We start from the raw sequence: 18,460 nt of genomic DNA, 5'->3' as shown, positions 1-18,460 counted from the left end.
TGGCCCTGTTTTGGGGTGGGTCTCGCTGTGATGGGCTGAGACCTGCTGTGAGCTCAGTGGGGCTGCCCTCTCCCATTCCCCTTCTCTGCTCCTGTTTTAGTGTCCAGCATCTCTGGAGCTCTGTGGAAGGAGCGCACGCAGCTGGACATGTGTTTCCGCTTAGCCCCAACAACAATGACTCACTGCAGGGCACTGTGCCCTGAGCACACACATTTGTCTGCCCCGCAGCACAGCCCTGACCCCAGTGTTGGCCTCGTTCTGCTGACCTCGGACCGCTGCTGCTCCCTGCCCACGTCAGCTGCTGTCGTGCTCCTCTCTCCTCACCTGCACTGTGCTCAGCCCAGTCTGGAGACAGTGGCTCTACAGCACCTATCCCTCCTCATCCCACAGGCACCGGGCCCTTGTGTTGTGTCCTCTCCACCCCAGCCCTCATTCCAAGATCCTTCTTCACTCTCCAGGCTGCAAACCCCAGGTACTGGGTGGCTGCTGGGGCCACATGGCACAACCAGGGCCGGGCTGCAGCATCCCTGTGCTCCCCCGGCCCCACTGAGCACTTGGAGAGAGTGTCCACTGCCACAGTATTTGCCCAGAGCCCATTGCCATCTTTCATGCCACCACCCTGCTGCCATGGTTGTGCGCCCTCCCACACTCCCTGCATGCTCACGCAGGGCTTGGACCAGGCTCAGCTGCTCGCGTTTCAGTTGTTTCTATTCATCCTAAAGTGCAAAAGCTCTGACACTTCCCCTAGATGTGAGCAGGGCAACTCTGTGGCTCAGGAGCAGCTGGCATCGCTGCAGCACTGCTGTCCCTGCCAGCACACCTGCAGCGCCCGGCTCAGCTGCACCCAGATGCTGTGTGCCCCTGCACAGAGATAGAACTGGGGCTGCCCTCGCTGGGATGGTGGCAATGCAGAGCTGCAGCTGTGCGACAGGTACAGAGATACCGGCAGCATCGCAGGACTGGATGGGCGGATTTTGGAGGCGTGCTGCGGGCACGAGGGAGACACCCGAGGGCAGCGGCGCATCGCAGAGATACGGAGATGCAGAGTCCCGCGAGCGGCCGAGGGGGAGCGGGGGAAGCGGGGCGGGGGGCGGAAGGGAGGGGGCACGGGAGGGGGGGGGGCACGGGCGGCAGGAGGAGATGAGCTGGAGGAGCAGGAAGGAGAGGAAATGCTTGGGCACAGACATAATGCGGCCCTCCCTGCAATTTGCCGCTCCGCTCGGCGCGGGCCGGGTGCCAGCGCTGTGAGCCGGGCCCGGGTCCCGTGCCGCCGCCCAACGACCGGAGCGGGATCCGCCCGGTCCCGGCGCCGCCCCGCGCCGTCCGCTCCGAGGCCCCGGCCGGGACGAACGGCGGAGGGGCCGAGGCCGTGCCGGGATGCGCGGGCGGGGCCGGGTCGGGCCGGGGGGCCGAGCTCGGCGCGGAGCCGGATCCTGCGAGGGGCGGGAGCAGAGCCGGGCTGGCCCCGTGCCATGCAGAGGAGGAGCAGCGAATCCCCGGAGCACATTAAAAAGCGAGGCTTAGCGGCAGCCAGGGGAAGAAAACACCTCCATAGAAGGCAGCGGAGAGCGGCGGCTGCAGCAGCGCCCGCAAAGCCGCTCGGGGGGCCGCGGCGGCGGACCCAAACTTTCCGGCGGCGGATCGGGGGCTGGGCGGCTCGGCCGGGCCGGCGGTGGATGAGGCTTTTTGGGGCGCGTCGCTGAGCCGCAGCCGCACGATGCCCGGGGCCGCGCTGCCCAGCCTGCTGGCCTGGCTGGCGGTGCTGCTGCTCGGCAGGGCCCGCCCGGCCGACGCCTGCAGCTGCTCGCCCATCCACCCGCAGCAGGCCTTCTGCAACGCCGACGTAGGTGAGCGCTTTGTCCCCGCGGGGCTCCGCCCGGCCCCGCACAGCCCCCCGACGCGGGGCAGCGCCGCGCAAACTTCGCGGTGGGGGCGGCGGGCGGAAAGTTGGCGCGGGGCGGCGGGTCGAATGGACGGACGGACGGACGGGGCTGCCGCACCGGGCCCGGCCGAGCAGCACCTGCACGTGTGCGGGTCCCGGGGGTGTGGCGGTGTGGCGGCGGCCGGGAGCGGTGTGTGCCCGCCCGGTGTGTGCCCGCCTCTCCCGGCCCATCGCCGTGCCCCGGGGCCGGGCACGGAGCGCGGTTCCTCCCCTGCGTCCCACGGCGATGGGCCCGGCCGCGGCACGTCGGGTGGGAGCGGGACGGTACGTGGCAGCGCGGGGAGCTGACGGCCCCGGGGGAGCGGAGCGCTCCGGTTCCGCTCACAAAGCGGCGCTTTGCCGTAGGCAACGGCCTGGAGCGCTCAGCCAGCAGCCGGCCCAGAGCAGCGCCGGGCTCGGTCACCTCCCGTCTGTTCCTTATTTCCAGGCATTTCCTTTCCCCCGTCCCACTTTGTTCGGCTTGGATGCTGCTGAAAGGGAGGGCTTGGCAGCGCCGGGATCTGGATTCCTCTTTCCATGAATAATGCCCTTATTAAATTTTAGCATATTAAACAAACAGACCGGCCCCAGTTCCTGCCGCCCTCCTTGGCGGGGCCGTTCCCAGGCCCAGCTAGAGAGGTAACATTCCCAAGCACTTATGCAGCCCGTGCCCTGCCCCATCCCCTGCTCCGGATCCAGGATGTGCTGGCAGACCCCAGTCCCCCCCCTCTCCCTTTGCAGACCCCGCTTGTGACGTGAGGGTAAATCCCGCAGTGCCCCATTGCTGCCAGGCCCATGCAGCTCAGAACAACATGAGGTGCACTGGGGATGGAGAGGTGCCCGCACAAAATGGAGCGCTGAATTTCCAGAGCTGCTGCCGAGCCGGTGACCCCAGAGCAGCAGATCGCCCGCAGCGAGGCTGAGCCTCCATCACACTCACGTCGGGGTCATCCTTCCGGGCCGCTTGTGACTCACACTGCCATCCTGGGGTGCCGGCTCACCCGTGACTCAGCTGCTGAGTCACTGCTGTCTCGGCATTCCCGGCTGTCTCAGCAGTCCCCAGGAAGGGCGAAGCGGGGGCTGGTTGTGGCTGCCCAACAGGTGTCAGCTCCCAGGCAGCCCGGTCCTGGCTCTGCTGTCCCTTGTGCCGTCACCCCCAGCTCCAGCCCGTGTCTCCCTCGCAGATGATGTGGATGGGATTTGTCTGCTCTGACCCCAGCTGGGGACGGTGCTGGGTGCTGGCTGGCAGCAGGATTTGATCCTGGCAGGAACTCAGCCTCCTGTGCAACAGGAGCCTGAACTCCTGCCTCTGATCCCTGCCCTTTGGCTCCCTTCTTGTCTTCCTTCTGTGCCGGGAGGCTCACGGCCAGCTCCTCCCCAGCACAGAGCCAGCCTGGGCCTGGGAGCCGCTGCCGCTTACTGTGCCAGGGCTGCTCCTCTCCTGCTGCTGGCTGCTCTGGGGCCAGGCTGCTGCTGCTACATGGGTCCTTCTGTGCACCCACATCTGCCAGTGCCCTGCCGGGGCCCATGTGCCTTTGCTCACACCCCGCAGCCACTGGTGAGGCACCATTCTGTGATCCAGAGTGGGGTTGGAGCCCAGGGCCATGCTCACAGGCAGTGCCATAGTAAGGCGAGGTGTGGCTCTGACTTGGGCTGCGGGGCTGGGGGTCACGTCACCGCAGCTGGTGGCCTTGGGGCTGGTGACCCAGCCTCTCTGCTCATGCTTCCTGGCCTGGGAGATGGGCAGCAGTTTTCTAGAGGACTTGGAGGGCTCTCTGGGTTTATGTGTGTGAGGTGGCAGAGTCCCTGTGTGGCTGCTGGGGTTTGCTCTGCCCATGCTGCTCAGCCCACCGGCAGGGATGTGGCTGGGCTGTGGCTGCAGTGGCAGACCATCTCCTGCTTTGCTTCCTGTCTGTAGCATGGAGATGCAGAGGATGAGGGAGGTGATACTTGGGCTGTGTCTTTGGCCGTGCAGCAGTGAAGTCCCCAGCAGCTGTGTTTGGCAGTGCCGAGGGTGACAGGACAGCTGTAGGGTGGGTGTTTGGTACCGGGGATGGGTGACCCTTGGATCCAGGCCCTGGCAGCACTGCGTCAATCTCAGTAGTTCCAAGCCATGCTGCCTTAGGATGGGCTGAGCAGCGGGGGCTGGTGGTGACCGGGCAGGGCCTGGGGAAAGGAGGTGGTTATGGGGCAGAGGTGAGACCTCTCTCTTCGGGTGGCACCTGGTGCACCCTGCTGTACCCTGAGCACATGGGGGGGCTGCCAGCCCCCGGGCCTCCCTGCTGCTCTCAGTGCCGGTGCCTGCCCACCGTGCAGCCGATGCAGCAGGGCTGTGGGCTGACTGCTCAGGGCTGCTGCTGATTGGGCCCCATCCCACTCCGTCAGAGGCCAGGATGACGCACGCCGCGATGGGGAGTGCTGCGCTCGGAGCAGCCGCGCAGGCTGGGGATGAGCGGGGCCTGGCGCGGGCACTTCCTCCTGCAGGCACAGCCCTGTGGGGCTGCTGGGGCTGGGCTGATCCCCATGTGTGCCCTCAGGAGCTGTGATTGCGGGGGAGCACAGCCACCGCTGCACCTCCGTGCTCAAGTGCTCCCACATCCCCACAGCCTTTGCGTGCCCAAAGCTCCCTGACCTCATGGTCGAGTGGCAGTGCCCTGCTGTGCTCCGGGGGCTCAGGCAGGTGCCCAGTGTTGGGACTTGGAGGAGCTGGGGTGGTGAAGTCCATCCTGGGGACATCTTGCCGTGTTCTGCTTCTGTTGGTGCTGCGCCGTGCCGGGGTGATCCTGGGGCTGTGCCCACAGTGGGGCTGGGTGGCAGCGGGCATTGCTGGCACTGGCACCCAGCCCCTGTGCTCCCATAGCTGCCAGCAGCCCCGAGAAGGGAGCTTTGTTCCTCGGCCATTCAGCCCGGGAACGCTTCCCGTGCTCTGTGGGCACTGATGCTTCCCAGGCAGCCGCAGGCGGGGGCCGCGCGCTGGGGCTTGGGGTGGGACGTCCTGGGAAGGGGCTCCGTTTGCAATGTGTCGGGCTGGGAGGGGAGTCCTTGGGAACTGAGGTGCTGAGGACACCTGAGGCTGCTGCATCTCCTGCGTTGTCTCAGTGGATGTTTTGTGCTGATGGATGCCACCCTATGCCCGCAATCCTTCTTTTGTCTCAAGCGGTCGCACACAGGGCAGAGCCGTGCAGGGTTGGATGTGTCCTTGCACAGGACCATTCCTCACTGCGTGTTGCACGGGGACCACAGTGCCAAGGGATGTCCTGTGCCTTGCAGGCCCTGCTGAGGGCCTTGGGCCACATCCAGCCCAGCCTGGTCAGCATGGAAAGCTGCCACTGCCCACCGGCTCCCGGCGAACACCCACTGCGCGCGTGCCGGCACGTTCCTGGGGGGTTTGCGGGCAGCGAGGGCTGATCACTGCAGAGATGGAGCCCACTGCTGCGCTGGGGGAGGCTGCTGCAGTGTGGGCCGGGGCGTGGGGTGCAGGCACTGGGTGCCCTCGCTCTGTGCCAGGCAGGTGCTTGTGCGTGCAAGCAGCACCGGCGCTCAACATCCTGTGATATGCTCTGCTGCGTGCTGCTGTTACACGTGGGGTTGGGGCATGGGAAGGAGCCTGTGCAGAGCTGCGCTGTGGGGCTGCAGGCGGCCAAGCAGCCCCTCTCCATCCCAGGACCTGCTCCCGCTGTGCTGAAACTGCGGGCTGTGCTGAGTCAGCGCCGTGAGGTCGGCGCCGCGTTATCGTGGTCACTTGGCTCCCAGCCCTGAGCGCCTCAGGGCAGCGGGTGGGGGGCAGCCAGCAGGCAGGGGCCGGGGCGCTCTGAGGGCACAGCTCAGCTGTGCTTATGCAGCAGCTTTTGTGCAGAGTGGCGAGTTAAAGGCAGACACGGCAATTCCTGCCCGTGCTGAGGAAGGGCTTTGGCAGATGGTGATGGGGTGGTGAGGGACGAGCCAGTGTCACGCTGTGCTTGGGGATATGCGGGAGCCTCCGGGTTGGTTCTTTGAGCTCCACAGAGACTTGGGGAGGCCCGGGGGCCGCTCCCAGAGCACCCACAGCATGTGCTGCCGTCACCTCGGGGCCACCTCCACCCGCGTGTCCCCACCTGGGCGTCCCCCTGCGTCCCTCCCTCTCCCTGCTCTGGTTTCTGGCCTGCTGAAGAGCTTGGCTGCGCTGCTGGGGTCTTGGCGGGGAAAGCACAGCGCAGCCGTCCCCTCCACAAAGCCGCACTGTTCAGAACAAATCCGCCTAGAATTGGGCTGCATTTTTGTCAAGTGATTCATCAGCACGTGAATGGAAACGGCTGGAGCCCACTGAACCAGCAGCCGTCCCCCACGCCTGCACTGCACCGCGGGCAGCAGTCGGCTCTTCGGATGTGTGCGCCTTCATCGTGGCACAGAACAGCGCTGCGGGGCTCTGTCAATCCACACCCATGGTGGCACAGGGAGCAGGGGCTGAGCTGCCCCAGTTGGGGCTCATCTCCACTGTGGGTGGGTGGCAGCTTTGGCACGGCTGCGGGCACCGGGCCCCGACCTGCCTGCCTGGATCCCTTCCCCATCCTCTTCTCCTTTCCAGAGAAAACTGAGTCAGCGCTGATGGGTGCCCACGTGGTGCAGTGCCACCGCTGACCTTCAGCCCAAACAGCTGCACTGGGTGCCCACCGCTCGCCCCGCTGTATTTATAGAGTGCAACCGGATCAGCTGTGTGCTGCGCCAGGTGACAGCGGGCAACGGGGCCCTGCACACGTCTCCACTGCGCCCCAGCACCTCTCTGTGGGGACACGGCTGCCATCCCCAGCTCTGGGCACAGGGGTGGCTGTGACCTGTGCAGCTGTGGGTCAGGGTGAGCCTCTCCCCACTGAGGTCAATGCCACGTGCCGGGTGCTCACGTGTGGCTCTGTGTCCTTGTGCTGCGCTGGAGGGGTGACACAGAGACCTTCCCATGGCACAGCTCCCTGCCCTCTGCTCGCCTTGGCTCTGGGGCACTGTGGCCTCATCCCTTGCTGTGGTGCTGGGGGCAAAGCAATGTGTACAGGTTTGTCTGTGCCAGGGCAGAGCTGTGTGTCCCTGCTGTGCGCCTCTGGCAGTGTCGCTGCAGCAGTGGGTGGGCAGTGCCTACATGTGTGCTCTGCCTATGCCCACCTCACCAACCGGGCTCACGTCCCCATGCTGCAGGTGGGATGCAGTGCTTCCATCCCCTGTTCTCCTGCCTGGGTGCTGCTGTGCAGGTGGAGCCACGTTTTACACAGGGTCTGGCCAGCACCCCAGGCTGCATCCCCAGGGGAACAGTGTGCACGGAGAGCAGCTCCACGTGGCTGCAGAGCAGAGAGCTGTGGGGCCTGTGGCCATGCTGCTGCAGCGAGCTCAGCCAGCTCCTCACCTTGCCAGGTTTACTCACTGCCCCAGGCTTCAGGGTTCTCCTGCAGCTGCCTGGGTTATTTTTGCAGGCTGCGAGGGCAGGAAGCAGCCCAGGGAGGATGCAGTTTTTGTGCTTGCATGATGTGAGGGGTCCATGTGCCAGTAGCCAGTGGCTGGCAGGGAGCTGTGGCCGGACACCTCTGTGACTGTATGGTGCAAAGGCAGTGGGCACCGGGTGGGTCGGCCCTGTGTTGGTTGCTGGGGGCTCCTTCTTCCTTCTACACCTGGAGGTGAAGCTGCAGTGAGCTCCCAATGCCCTCGGGTCTCTCTGTTGTGCTGGGCCACGCAGGCACTAGGCTGGGACATGGATTAATTAATGGTGGTGGACAAATAGTGCTCCCAGGGTGCTGTTGGTGGGGGGTGGCTATGCTACCCCTCTGTGTGAGGGACGCTTTCCTGAGGGCTGGGCTACCAGATGGGGGAGAGCTGGAGCTGGGGGGGCTGTGCTCATGGCCCCAGCACCTGCCCATCTCCATGCTCTTCTCATGCAGTGATCCGAGCAAAGGCCATCTCTGCAAAGGAAGTGGATTCAGGGAACGACATTTATGGGAACCCCATCAAGCGAATCCAGTACGAAGTGAAGCAGATCAAGGTACAGGGCAGGCATCATGGGGTGGGCAGGGGGGTGGGAGGTGCTGCTCACACCTTCGCTCTGTCCTCAGATGTTTAAGGGCCCCGATAAGGACATCGAGTTCATCTACACGGCGCCGTCCACAGCAGTGTGCGGGCAGCCTCTGGACACAGGAGGCAAGAAGGAGTACCTGATTGCAGGTAGGAGTGGGCACTGACCCACATCCGAGGGGGGGGTTGGACTCCAGCAGCCCCCTGGTGTGGGTGTGTGAGCAGCTCTGTGCGGCCTCTCCCCAGGTAAATCCGAGGGCGATGGCAAGATGCACATCACGCTGTGTGACCTGGTTGCCACCTGGGACTCACTGAGCCCCACCCAGAAGAAGAGCCTCAACCAGCGGTACCAGATGGGCTGCGAGTGCAAGGTGAGCGCCCCGAGCCAGGACCTGCACCTGGGGCATCCCTGTGGGTGGGTTGGGGGGGGGGGGTTCAGGATGGGCACTGACCACCTCTGCCCTGCGCAGATCTCACGCTGCCTCTCCATCCCGTGCTTCGTCTCCTCCTCGGATGAGTGCCTCTGGACAGATTGGGCGATGGAGAAGATCGTGGGCGGGCGGCAGGCCAAGCACTACGCCTGCATCAAGAGGAGCGACGGCTCATGCGCCTGGTACCGCGGCATGGCCCCCCCGAAGCAGGAGTTTCTCGACATCGAGGACCCCTAAGCCAAGCGAGTGCATTCCAGTAGCCAGTAGAAAAGCCCAGCGAGATGTTAGACTGGTCCACGCCGACATCGGGGCCTGGAGACAGCATGAAAACCCACACAGCCCCGAGGGGCCGCAGGGCACGGAGCTGCCATGTGTGCGTGGGGCGGGGGGGGGTCACTGCACCGCTCACACTCTGCACCACGCGCACCCTGCAGCAGGCAGGGCAGCCCCATTCCCTGCAGGCTGAATGCTGGTGAGCAGCAGCAGCTGCCCCCGGTCTACAGGGCCCCCGCTGCCAACTGCAGCTGCCCAGCACCAGGGCCACGCTGTCCCCATCCCATCCCTTGCTGTGGGTGCAGCTTGGCACCGACTGCTCCCACCTGCAGAAGGCGTGGGGCTTTCACCCACTGTAGCCCTTAGGGACGGGATGGGGGTCACCCCTGGCCCCAGGGGGGATGGCTGCAGGACACCGACCCCACACCCCCTCTCTCTGAGCCATTTCCCCCCCACACACATGGCCGGCCCCAGCTCGGGACGTTTTCATGCTTTGCGTCCCCATAGGGTGACGATGTGGTGCTGGACCAGTCTGGGCAACTTCGACGTGTTAAAGGAAAAAGTGAAAGAAAGAAAAAAAACAAAACGGAAAAAGAAAAAAAAAAAAAAAAAAATCCCACCCACCCTCTAATCAGTCCCATATAGGACTCCCGTTCGCTTCTGTATGGTTATATCATATGTGACATTTACTCCTGTCTCTGCTGGTAGCCTGTCTCTGAGTTAATACCCCCACTGTTCTGCCATCAGCTCTATCATTCCCGTGCTGTGATATTTTTTTTGTTTGTTTGGTTTTTTTGGTGGTTTTTGTTTCGTTTTGTTTCGTTTTGATTTCCCTGTTAGGTGTTAGAATTGCACTTATTTTTGTAAAGGGGCTCTGCAGTGGGTCGGGGGGAATCATGGAGGGGCTGTGGGGCAGCGCCCGGGCAGGCCCCGGCCCCCGGCCCCCCCCCAGTCCCCCACAACTCCCCGGAGCTGCTTTAATTTATGGCCGTGGCCCCGCTCCGGGCCAGCAGCTCGATGTGGTGTATAAAAAGAAGGAGAAAAAAAAAAAAAAAAGGAAAAAAAAAAAAAGACAAAAAGTTTACGTATAGTTATTTTCAGATCTCTGCTTGATAAGTATTAAAGTAAGATGTATCTAACGTGCTGCCGTAATTTAAAGCTCGGGATGGGGGCGGGGGGGGGCGGTTGTTCCCGCGATGTTTGCGGGGAGCTGCGGACAATAAAGGCACTGACGGACCCCGCGGCTCCGCCTCCTCTCTGCAGCCACGCCCACCGGGAGGCGGGGCCAGTCGATTGGGGGCGTGGCTAGCGTTGGTCCCGCCTTCCAAAAGGGGGTGGTGCGGAAGTGGTCCGTGGCGGCAGCGCCGCGCGGGTGCCGCCCATTGAAGGCGGTGACACGTGCGCGCGGCGGGGACCCGGATGGTGCGTGCGGCCGCGCCGGGCCAGGCCGGGCCGGGGGGACGGGACCGGGGCCGGAACCGGGGCCGGAAGTGCGGCGGACGGCTGAGGGGGGCGGGAGGAATTCGGAGCCCTTGATCTCCGTGCCGAACCTCTCTTCTGCGTCGGGTCGCTGCGGAGCGCCGGTACCGGGCGGGGCAGCACGTGGCGGGTGGCGGAGGGGCTCAAGGTCGCGGGTGGCAGCGAGCGGGGTGGGCGGCAGGAAGTGGGGAAGTGGGCCTGCGCTGGGGGGGACCGGGCCTGGGGGGCTGGATCGGGCCGCTCCTCGCGGCGCTCTCCGCTCATCCCCCGCCCCCAGCCCGGCCCCGCGATGCCGATCGTGGAGAAGCTGCGGGAGGCGCTGAAGCCGGGCCGCAGGGAGCCGAGTGAAGATGGGGAGCTGGGCCGGCTTCTGGCCGCCTCGGCCAAGAAAGTCCTGCTGCAGAGGATCGAGTTCGAGCCTGCGAGCCGCGGGCTGTCCGGGCAGCTGGAGCTGCTGCGGGGCAAGTACCGACCGTTGAACGCCAGCACCGGGCCCGCCGCGCCCCGTCCGCCGCCCCCGGAGGGGCCCAGCAGGAAGCACGGTGCGTGCCGAGGCTGTGGGGGATGGGGGTCTCTGTGAAGCCGTCCACCCGCCGCTCACCACCCGCCATCCTTCAGGCGGCGATCACGGTCCCGGGGATGGCGTCCCCGCGCCGCAGAAGGTGCTGTTCCCCGCCGAGCGGCTCTCCTTGAAGTGGGAGCGCGTGCAGCGGGTGGGCGCCGGGCTGCACAACCTGGGCAATACCTGCTTCCTCAACGCCACGCTGCAGTGCCTCACCTACACGCCGCCGCTCGCCTGCTACCTGCTGTCCAAGGAGCACAGCCGCACCTGTGAGTGGGGTCGGGGACAGTGCTGTAGGGCTGGGTGGGTGTGGGGAGGCTGCCCTGGGCTGGGTTGGCCCCCAGTGAATGGCTGCCGTGTGTGGGGCAGAACCCGGCTGCCTGAGGTGGCTCCTGGTGGCATGGCTTACAGCCTGTAGCCAGGAGAGCCCTGCCCCATTCATAGGGCTCAGACAGCCCTGCGCTATAGGCAGACCTGCTGGCTTGTCTGGGAGGTGTCAGTGCTCTGTGTGCCACCCTTACAGATGAGTGTTGTCATCTGCAGTGTTATCTGTGACCTAGGCACTGCCAGCTGGTGTGTCACATGCTTGTCCTTGTCCCCTGGGCTGCACTGTGCTGTAGCGTGGAGCTCACAGGGAGGGCTGTGCTGCGTGGGAGCAGGGATTCCCCTTCCCACGCACCATCTCCATTTCTACTGCGTTTGTCCCCAGCGTCCTTTCTTCTCTCCTTCTGCAGGTCACCAGGGAGGCTTCTGCATGATGTGCGTTATGCAGAACCACATGATCCAGGCTTTTGCCAACAGCGGCAACGCCATCAAGCCGCTGTCCTTCATCCGAGACCTCAAGAGTAAGGATGGGTCCTTCCACGCTCTGCTCCCCCGCTGTGACTCATGAGGCTGGGACGGGTCCTGGCAGCGAATGGCTCACAGCTGATTCATGGAGGCTGAGCTACCACAGGACCACATGGGGCTGCCCCACACTTTGGCTCTGGGGGGAGATAGAGGCGCTGTATGCAGGATTTGATCCCTCTTTTCCCTGCAGAGATTGCCCGGCACTTCCGCTTTGGCAGCCAGGAGGATGCGCACGAGTTCCTGCGTTACACCATCGATGCCATGCAGAAGGCCTGCCTGAGCGGCTGCACCAGGTACACACAGCTCTGAGTCTGGGGGCACTGAGGCCATCCCTGCTCCATGATACAGCCCTGGGCTGTGCCCTGGAATGTGACCACAGTGCTGCTGTGGTGCTGGGACCCAGGGCACCAGCAATGCCTCCACCTTCAGTGCAAGGCTCTGAGCTGCAGCTGGGAGCAGCTGTGCTTGGAGGGCATTGGGTGCACACAGCCTGGTGCTCCACTGAGCTCAGACACCAGCAGCCACAGAGCAGCAGAATCGCTGCATCTTCCCTGTCCTCCCCATGGTCTGCTGAGCAGGGCTGTGGTGTGGGGGACACAGCAGTGGGGGATACAGCAGTGTCCCTCAGGGATGGCTCTTGCATCGTGATGCAGAGAAGCAGTGTGACGTATGGTGCTTCTCTTCCAGGCTGGATCGCCAGACCCAGGCCACCACGCTGGTTCACCAGATCTTTGGTGGCTACCTGCGGTCCCGTGGTGAGTGCTGCTGCTGGGCTGTGACCTCAGGATTGTGGGCTGCTGTTACCCCAAGAGCCCTGTGCTAAAAGTCTTTTGGGAATGTGGCCAAACATGTGTAAATCACCCAAAGCTGCACTTTCCAACTCCCGCCATGCCTGTGGGTCTTGGCTCCCCTTATGGCAACACAGAAAGCTGTTGGCTGCAGGTCCTTGGCTCTTTGTCACTCAGTGAAGGAACCAGTGCTTGCAGCTGTTAAGCAACAATTGCTATGCCAGCAGCCTTCCTCCCTGCCAAGCTGCAGGCGCCCAGCAGAAATGCTGGTGTTGGCATCCCAGAGCCCAGACCCTGAGAGGGGCAGTGCTGCGGCTGCTGAGGGGCACATGCAGACGTGGCAGGGTGCACTCACTGCTCTTTCTTTTGCAGTGAAGTGCTCAGTGTGTAAGAGCGTCTCGGACACCTATGACCCCTACCTGGATGTGTCCTTGGAGATCAGGGTATGTCAGTGGGCATTGTGCTGTGGTATAGCATGGACAGGTCACGCATGCCCTGAGCTCTGCCCTGTCCTTGCAGCAAGCCGCAAACATCGTGCGGGCACTGGAGCTGTTTGTGAAATCAGATGTGCTGAGTGGGGAGAATGCCTACATGTGTGCCAGGTGAGTGGGGTCCCATGGTGTGGGGTAGTGGAAAACAAGTTTCTTCAGTCTGGAGAAGAGGAGGCTCAGGGGAGACCTCATTGCGCTGTACAACTTCCCAAAGGGAGGTTGTGGTGCAAAAGGGTCTGGCCTCTTCTCCCAGGCAAATAGTAGGACCCGAGGAAATGGCCAGAAGTTGTACCAGAGGAGGTTTAGGTTGGACATGAGGAGAAACTTTTTCTCTCAGAGGGTGGTCAGGCACTGGAATGGCTGCCCAGGGAGGTGCTGGAGTCGCCGTCCCTGGTAGTGTTCAGGAGGCGCCTGGATGAGGAGCTATGAGAGATGGTTTAGCTTGTGGTACTGATAGGAATGTGAGGTGGTTGGACTGGATGATCTTGCAGGTCGTTTCCAGCCTTGTGATTCTGTGATATGATTAGACCATCTGTGATAAGTGCAGTACAGAGGCAGCCCCAGCTAAGCTGTGGGACATGTGGCCATGATAGAGCCAGCCCCACTCCAGCTGCCTGGCAGCAGCAGATGTGGCCATACGCTGATGCCTGCTGTCAGTGCGATCGATTCCGTGAGGTGTGTCTGAGCTGAGGGCAGTCACCTGGGTGTGGAGCAGCTTGGATAACTGGAGATCTTCTGTGCAGGTGCAAAAAGAAGGTGCCAGCCAGCAAACGCTTCACCATCCATCGAGCCTCCAATGTCCTCACGCTCTCGCTGAAGCGTTTTGCTAACTTCAGTGGAGGCAAAATCACAAAGGTGAGAGTTGGGTGGTGCAGGGCTGAGGCTGCGCCCTAGCTCACAGGGTCCTGTTGCAACACAAGGTCTGCTACAGCTCAGTAGTGTTCCCTGAGCCGTGCTGCGGGGCCAGGGCTGTGCTACGATGTTTGCTTCCTCCCAGCACCTTCCTCACTGCAGCCTCAGCCAGGGGAGAGCTGGGTGCCCTCTATGGAGAGGGATCATAGGATGGCTGGAGCTGCTCTTGCTGTAGCGAGAAAGACCCCTGAGACATCCTCTCTGCACAGGACGTGGGATACCCTGAGTTCCTGAACATCCGCCCCTACATGTCTCAGAACAATGGCGATCCAGTCATGTATGGGCTCTATGCAGTGCTGGTGCACTCGGGGTACAGCTGCCATGCAGGACATTACTACTGCTATGTGAAGGTGAGCCCTGGGGGCACCTGTGGGGTCCTGTGGTGTGTGGGAAGGCTGTTCAGCGGGTGCATGTCAAGGAGTTTGGAGCACGATGCCATGTTGCAGGGGGTGCTGGTGCTGCTCTGGGCAGGGCCTGACCCCAAGCTCTGCTCCTAGGCCAGCAACGGGCAGTGGTACCAGATGAATGACTCCCTCGTGCACTGCAGTAACATCAAGGTGGTCCTCAATCAGCAGGCCTACGTGCTGTTTTACCTGAGGTGAGGTATCCTGTGCCCCCTGCCCTTCAGCAGCTCCTGGCAGCATCAGAATGTGTGCTTGGGCACAAGGGCACGAATGCCACAGGGTTCACGTTCTGCAGCCCTCCTGGCTGACATGCACTCTGCTTCCCCCAGGATCCCTGGCCCCAGGAAGGGCTCGGAAGGGCCCATTGCCAAAGCCACCCCCAGCCACTCACCTGTTGTTTCTGATCAGACCAAGAGAACCACAACCAACGGGCCCCTGCCATCACCGCTTCTGGGCCGGGTGAGGATGGAGGAGGGTTGTGGGGGCAGTGGGCAGCGCTCTGTGGGAGGGGTCTGGCTGTGCCTATGCTCCCCACAGCAGCCTGGGGAGTGTGGGCAGCGTAGTTCCATCCCCAGGGCCTCCCTTTGCTGACCCTCATTATTCCTCCTTGCCTAGAGCCCCGAGGTGCTGCCGGGCAGAAAGCTGTCAGGGCCAGAGGAGATTGGGGTGCCGGTGGCCCGCAGTTCAGCAGGTGCAGGACCAAAGCTGTCCAATGGCTCTGCACCACCAAAGCCACCCACCGGGTCCCCATCACCCAAACTGCCCCTCAGAGCCACCCAGGTGACACCGAGTGATGACACAGCCCGAAGGCCCAAGAAAACGCCGTCCCTACAGCAGCTTCCGGCACCGAAAGCATCTCCGGGCCCATGTGGCTCCAGCACTGCAGATCCACCCCAGCAGAGCCCCGGGGACAGCATGCAGACCCCCACCTTGCCCAGCCCTGGCACCCCGCAGCGCAGCTCCTGCAGCAGCGCAGCCCCCAGCCCTGCGCACACCGCAGCGGGGGATGCAGCCAAAGCGGCCCCAAAGGCCAAGAGCGGGGCAGGCGGCCTCGACCCCTCTCAGGACACAGACTGTGGCGCCGATCTCCCCGAGGGCTCCAGGCTGATGAAGCTGAAATCCGCTGCACTGGAGCTGGGCGGCACCACATCGCCACCCCCAGCCAAGAAGCTGGCACTGTCTGCCAAGAAGGTGAGCCCACGCTGCTGCTCCGTGTCAGCGGATGCAATCCGGGGAGGGGCAGGGTGGTGCTCACAGAGCCGGGCTGGGAGAACCCCCGGGCTGGGTGAGCGGTGTGGGGCCAGGCCCGGCTACTTGGGATGGGTTTTGCATCCCCATGGTGGGTGCAGGGAACTGGTGGCGGTGCTGCTGCAGCTGGAGAGCTGCGGGCTGCTCCTGCCAGTGGCTGTGCGCTGTGCTTTCCATGCTTTAAATTTCCTTCCTTCCTTTTTTTTTCCTTTGTGCTTCTAACTGAGAACACTTCTGATTCTTCTTCTACCCCCCCACTTCCCTTTCCCCCTCTGTGTCTGTTCCCCCTCCCCTTTCTCTGGGCTCCCCTTTTTATTTTCCTCCTCTTGGCTCACGGAACCCTTTCTGTTAGACCACCAAGTTTTTATTTATGTCGATAACTGCAGGGCAGCATCCCACGGAGGGCGAGCGGAAGTGACGGCCGTGTGCAGCCTGCTGGCCTCGCCTTCGCCACGGCCACTGCCCAGCCCTGGCCTTGCAGCAGGCCCAGGTAAGCAGGACAGGGATCCCCAGCCTCCTGCACGGCAGCAGCCCTGGAGCTGATACTTGCCAGGCAGTCTGGTATTGCTGAGACACTGCAGGACTCAGCCCAGGTTCTGCAGCCATTGCTCTGACTGTTGGCACTGGCTGTGCATTAGCGTCTCCTGGCAGCAGGAGGCTCTGGGCAGGTCTGGCTCTTGGTCCAGGTCTCTGCTGTGCCTGTGCTGTAGCAGCACCCATGGGCAGTGCGTGCAGCTCTTGGAGCAGGGCCTGGTTGTGCTTTTTTGGCTTGTGTCTGGGGTGGAGCCAGGTGAGGGCTGAGCTCCTGCATCCTGGATGGAGAGGGAAAGGGAGGTTCCTGCTGTCAGTCTGGCTTTTGGCTTGTTTCAGCCTCTGTTCTTGTCCTGCAGGCTGCCCTCCGCTCTCCCCCAGCCCAGCCCTGACACACCAACCTTCAGCTTCGCTCCCAGCGCAGCCCCCTGGCTCCCAGCCTCCCCCCTGACCAATGGGGCCCATCCCTCTCAGCACCATCCCACCCTCAGCGGGGAGCATGGACCCAGCCCTATGTCCACCAAAAAGAAGCAGCGAAAGCAGCAGCAATCCAAAGCGGGAGGCAGCTCGCATTTTATGGCTGTGAATGGCTGTAATGAAGGCTGCAGCCCCCCAAGGAAGAGGAAGAACATTGCTCCAGAGTGCTCTATCCCAGGGAAGGAGGCAACTGGCACAGGCAGGGAGGAGCAGGGCCCCAGTGGTTCTCCCAGCATGGAGCCCATCTCCCCCCTCAAAAAGAAGAAGAGGAAGAGAAGGCTACAGGAGACCGAGGAATGCTGCTCTGGGGCACAACCCTTAGGCAGGTGAGGCTCCAGGGATGCTGGGGGGACCAACCCACAGGCAGGTGAGGCTGGGGGGACCAACCCACCGAGCCTATTGCCCAGTTCTAATGTCTGCTGGCTTCCCTAGCTCTGGGAGGGCTGGCACAGAGCCCTTGTGGACAAAGCAGCAGCAGAGTCCTGAGCCCAGCGAGGGAGAGAGTGAGCACAGGAAGTGCAAGCAGAGGGAAAGTCTAGGCAACGTGACCTCAGAGCAGCCAGCTGCCATCAGTGCCCCAGGTACGGTGCCATGCTGCCTGCTGTGCCAGGTAAGGGCCCTTCCTCTCCATGTTTATGGCTTGATCTTCTCTTGGGAAGGATTCTTCCCTGGCTCTCTCTGCTCAAACATCAGACCTTCTTAATCCCAACAGTCCCTTGGGGTGAAATCTGCGTTGGAGATTGGGGTGATGTGGGACATCACCCCGGCCTCTCCTCACCTGCTTTCCCCACAGCAGCAGTGTGTACGTGGGACAGCCTGGCCAGAGATGGGTGCAAACACGGCGCGGCTGCCTCGAACACTGGGGCTGGCACACAGCCCCGCAGCCCAGAGCGCAGCGTAGTGGAGGAGCTGCTCAGAAATTCCTTGGACAAGGCTTATGGCAAGCAAGGTACGGCCCTGTGTACCGACTGGGGGGTGTGCAGCCACGCGCCCCAGCCCTACAGGGGCTCCTTGTGCAATGCTGATATTGGCATTTCACAGTCCTGACCTGGGAGGGTGAGGTGTCAGCTGTCAGCCGCGATGCCATGCGGGATGCAGCGTGGGCCCGGAGCGAGACCGTTATTGATGAGTGGGATGAGGAGTTCGACCGAGGGAAGGTGGGTGCTGAGCTGCATCCTGAGGAGTGCAGGGTGGTGGGCTGTGCCTTGACCTGGGTGCATTCCTCCTCTCTCTGCGTAGGTGAAGAAGGTTAAAAAGCTGAAGCGTGAGCGGAGGAGACACTTCAATCCTTTCCAGCAGCTGCAGAGCAAACGCAACTTCTGGTCGGTGACGCATCCTGCCAAGGTGGCCAGCTTGAGCTACCGGCTGTAAGGTGAGTGAGCCTGGGGGCAGTGGGGGCAGCGGGGGCAGCTGGCCCTTTGGGGTGCTAACACCACGCCTTGCCTCTCAGGTGGAATCTGCACCCTGCAGCACTGGGGCTGGAGAAGGAGCCGTGCTTCCTCAGAGCTGCTGCTGCACCCTCGCTAAGGTGCCTGAGGTGGGGGGCTGAAGGATCCCTGCCAAGGATGCAGCCTTGTGGAAATGCACTCACATTCCCTGGGTTCCCCTAGGAGCAGGGATGTGGCTGCTTCACTCTGCTCTGCCCTGCAGGGGCCAAAATGCTGCCGGGCCCTGTGCTGCTGCTTCTGCCCCCCCCGGAGGTTGTGGGCTGCTCTCTGTCCCAGATCACTGCTGGAGCTCCCTAGGACCAGCAGAGCCCAGGCAGGGCTGTGGTCTCTTGCCTTCCAGTGCTGCTGTATCAGCCAGCCTGGGGGGCTGCCCCCCACCGCTGCAACTCCATCACCTCTGTCCTGGCTGGGGCTGGAGGGCCACCCTGCGCTGTGCCTCCAGCCCCTGTTGTGCCTCCAGGCTGCGTGTCCCCCTCCTCCCTTTCTGGGGAGGGGGGCACTGACCCTGATTTATCAGAACTGGGCACCTTGGGGCTGGTGCCCCCCCATCCCCGCTGTGCGAGGCGCAGTGCAGCCCTTGGGTCCGGGCGGGCAATAAAACCACGCGCGTCTGAGAGCC

At 63.1% G+C, this 18,460-nt stretch overlaps 2 protein-coding genes across 5 annotated transcripts; both read left to right on the top strand.

The window, feature by feature from the left end:
• Nucleotides 1-1,484: 1,484 nt before the first annotated feature.
• Nucleotides 1,485-9,791, top strand: TIMP2 (TIMP metallopeptidase inhibitor 2). The gene is made up of 5 exons (XM_052687610.1): nucleotides 1,485-1,847; nucleotides 7,819-7,919; nucleotides 7,990-8,098; nucleotides 8,195-8,319; nucleotides 8,419-9,791. Exons 1-5 carry the CDS (start codon nucleotides 1,718-1,720, stop codon nucleotides 8,614-8,616), a joined length of 663 nt encoding a protein of 220 aa, XP_052543570.1. The 5' UTR covers nucleotides 1,485-1,717; the 3' UTR covers nucleotides 8,617-9,791.
• Nucleotides 9,792-10,003: 212 nt separating this feature from the next.
• Nucleotides 10,004-18,457, top strand: USP36 (ubiquitin specific peptidase 36). Of its 4 annotated transcripts, none has more exons than XM_052687525.1 (20): nucleotides 10,004-10,074; nucleotides 10,409-10,673; nucleotides 10,750-10,962; nucleotides 11,428-11,538; nucleotides 11,733-11,835; nucleotides 12,230-12,297; nucleotides 12,703-12,773; nucleotides 12,850-12,932; nucleotides 13,565-13,676; nucleotides 13,943-14,083; nucleotides 14,231-14,331; nucleotides 14,467-14,596; nucleotides 14,753-15,328; nucleotides 15,772-15,875; nucleotides 16,276-16,719; nucleotides 16,826-16,974; nucleotides 17,187-17,342; nucleotides 17,435-17,550; nucleotides 17,633-17,765; nucleotides 17,844-18,457. In XM_052687525.1, the coding sequence occupies exons 1-19, from the start codon at nucleotides 10,072-10,074 to the stop codon at nucleotides 17,762-17,764; spliced, it is 3,078 nt and encodes a 1,025-aa protein (XP_052543485.1). In that variant the 5' UTR covers nucleotides 10,004-10,071; the 3' UTR covers nucleotide 17,765; nucleotides 17,844-18,457. The 4 variants fall into 4 exon arrangements, with proteins under 4 accessions (XP_052543485.1, XP_052543486.1, XP_052543489.1 ...); XM_052687526.1 differs by having other exon boundaries at nucleotides 10,005-10,074; nucleotides 17,190-17,342; XM_052687529.1 differs by lacking the exon at nucleotides 10,004-10,074 and adding an exon at nucleotides 10,106-10,235.
• The last annotated feature ends 3 nt before the right edge of the window (nucleotides 18,458-18,460 follow it).

Source organism: Tympanuchus pallidicinctus, unplaced genomic scaffold, assembly GCF_026119805.1.
Source record: "Tympanuchus pallidicinctus isolate F22 unplaced genomic scaffold, pur_lepc_1.0 scaffold23, whole genome shotgun sequence".
Classification (NCBI taxonomy): domain Eukaryota; kingdom Metazoa; phylum Chordata; class Aves; order Galliformes; family Phasianidae; genus Tympanuchus; species Tympanuchus pallidicinctus.
Note: the sequence above shows the minus strand (reverse complement) of the source record. Positions and strands in the feature narration are given on the sequence as shown.

Coding starts and splice junctions, on each gene's coding strand:
- TIMP2 (XM_052687610.1), top strand. CDS start 1,718: ATGCCCGGGGCCGCGCTGCCCAGCCTGCTGGCCTGGCTGGCGGTGCTG. Junction 1,848..7,818: donor CTTCTGCAACGCCGACGTAG/GTGAGCGCTTTG, acceptor CTTCTCATGCAG/TGATCCGAGCAAAGGCCATC. Junction 8,320..8,418: donor AGATGGGCTGCGAGTGCAAG/GTGAGCGCCCCG, acceptor TGCCCTGCGCAG/ATCTCACGCTGCCTCTCCAT.
- USP36 (XM_052687525.1), top strand. Junction 11,539..11,732: donor CTTCATCCGAGACCTCAAGA/GTAAGGATGGGT, acceptor TTTTCCCTGCAG/AGATTGCCCGGCACTTCCGC. Junction 11,836..12,229: donor TGCCTGAGCGGCTGCACCAG/GTACACACAGCT, acceptor CTTCTCTTCCAG/GCTGGATCGCCAGACCCAGG.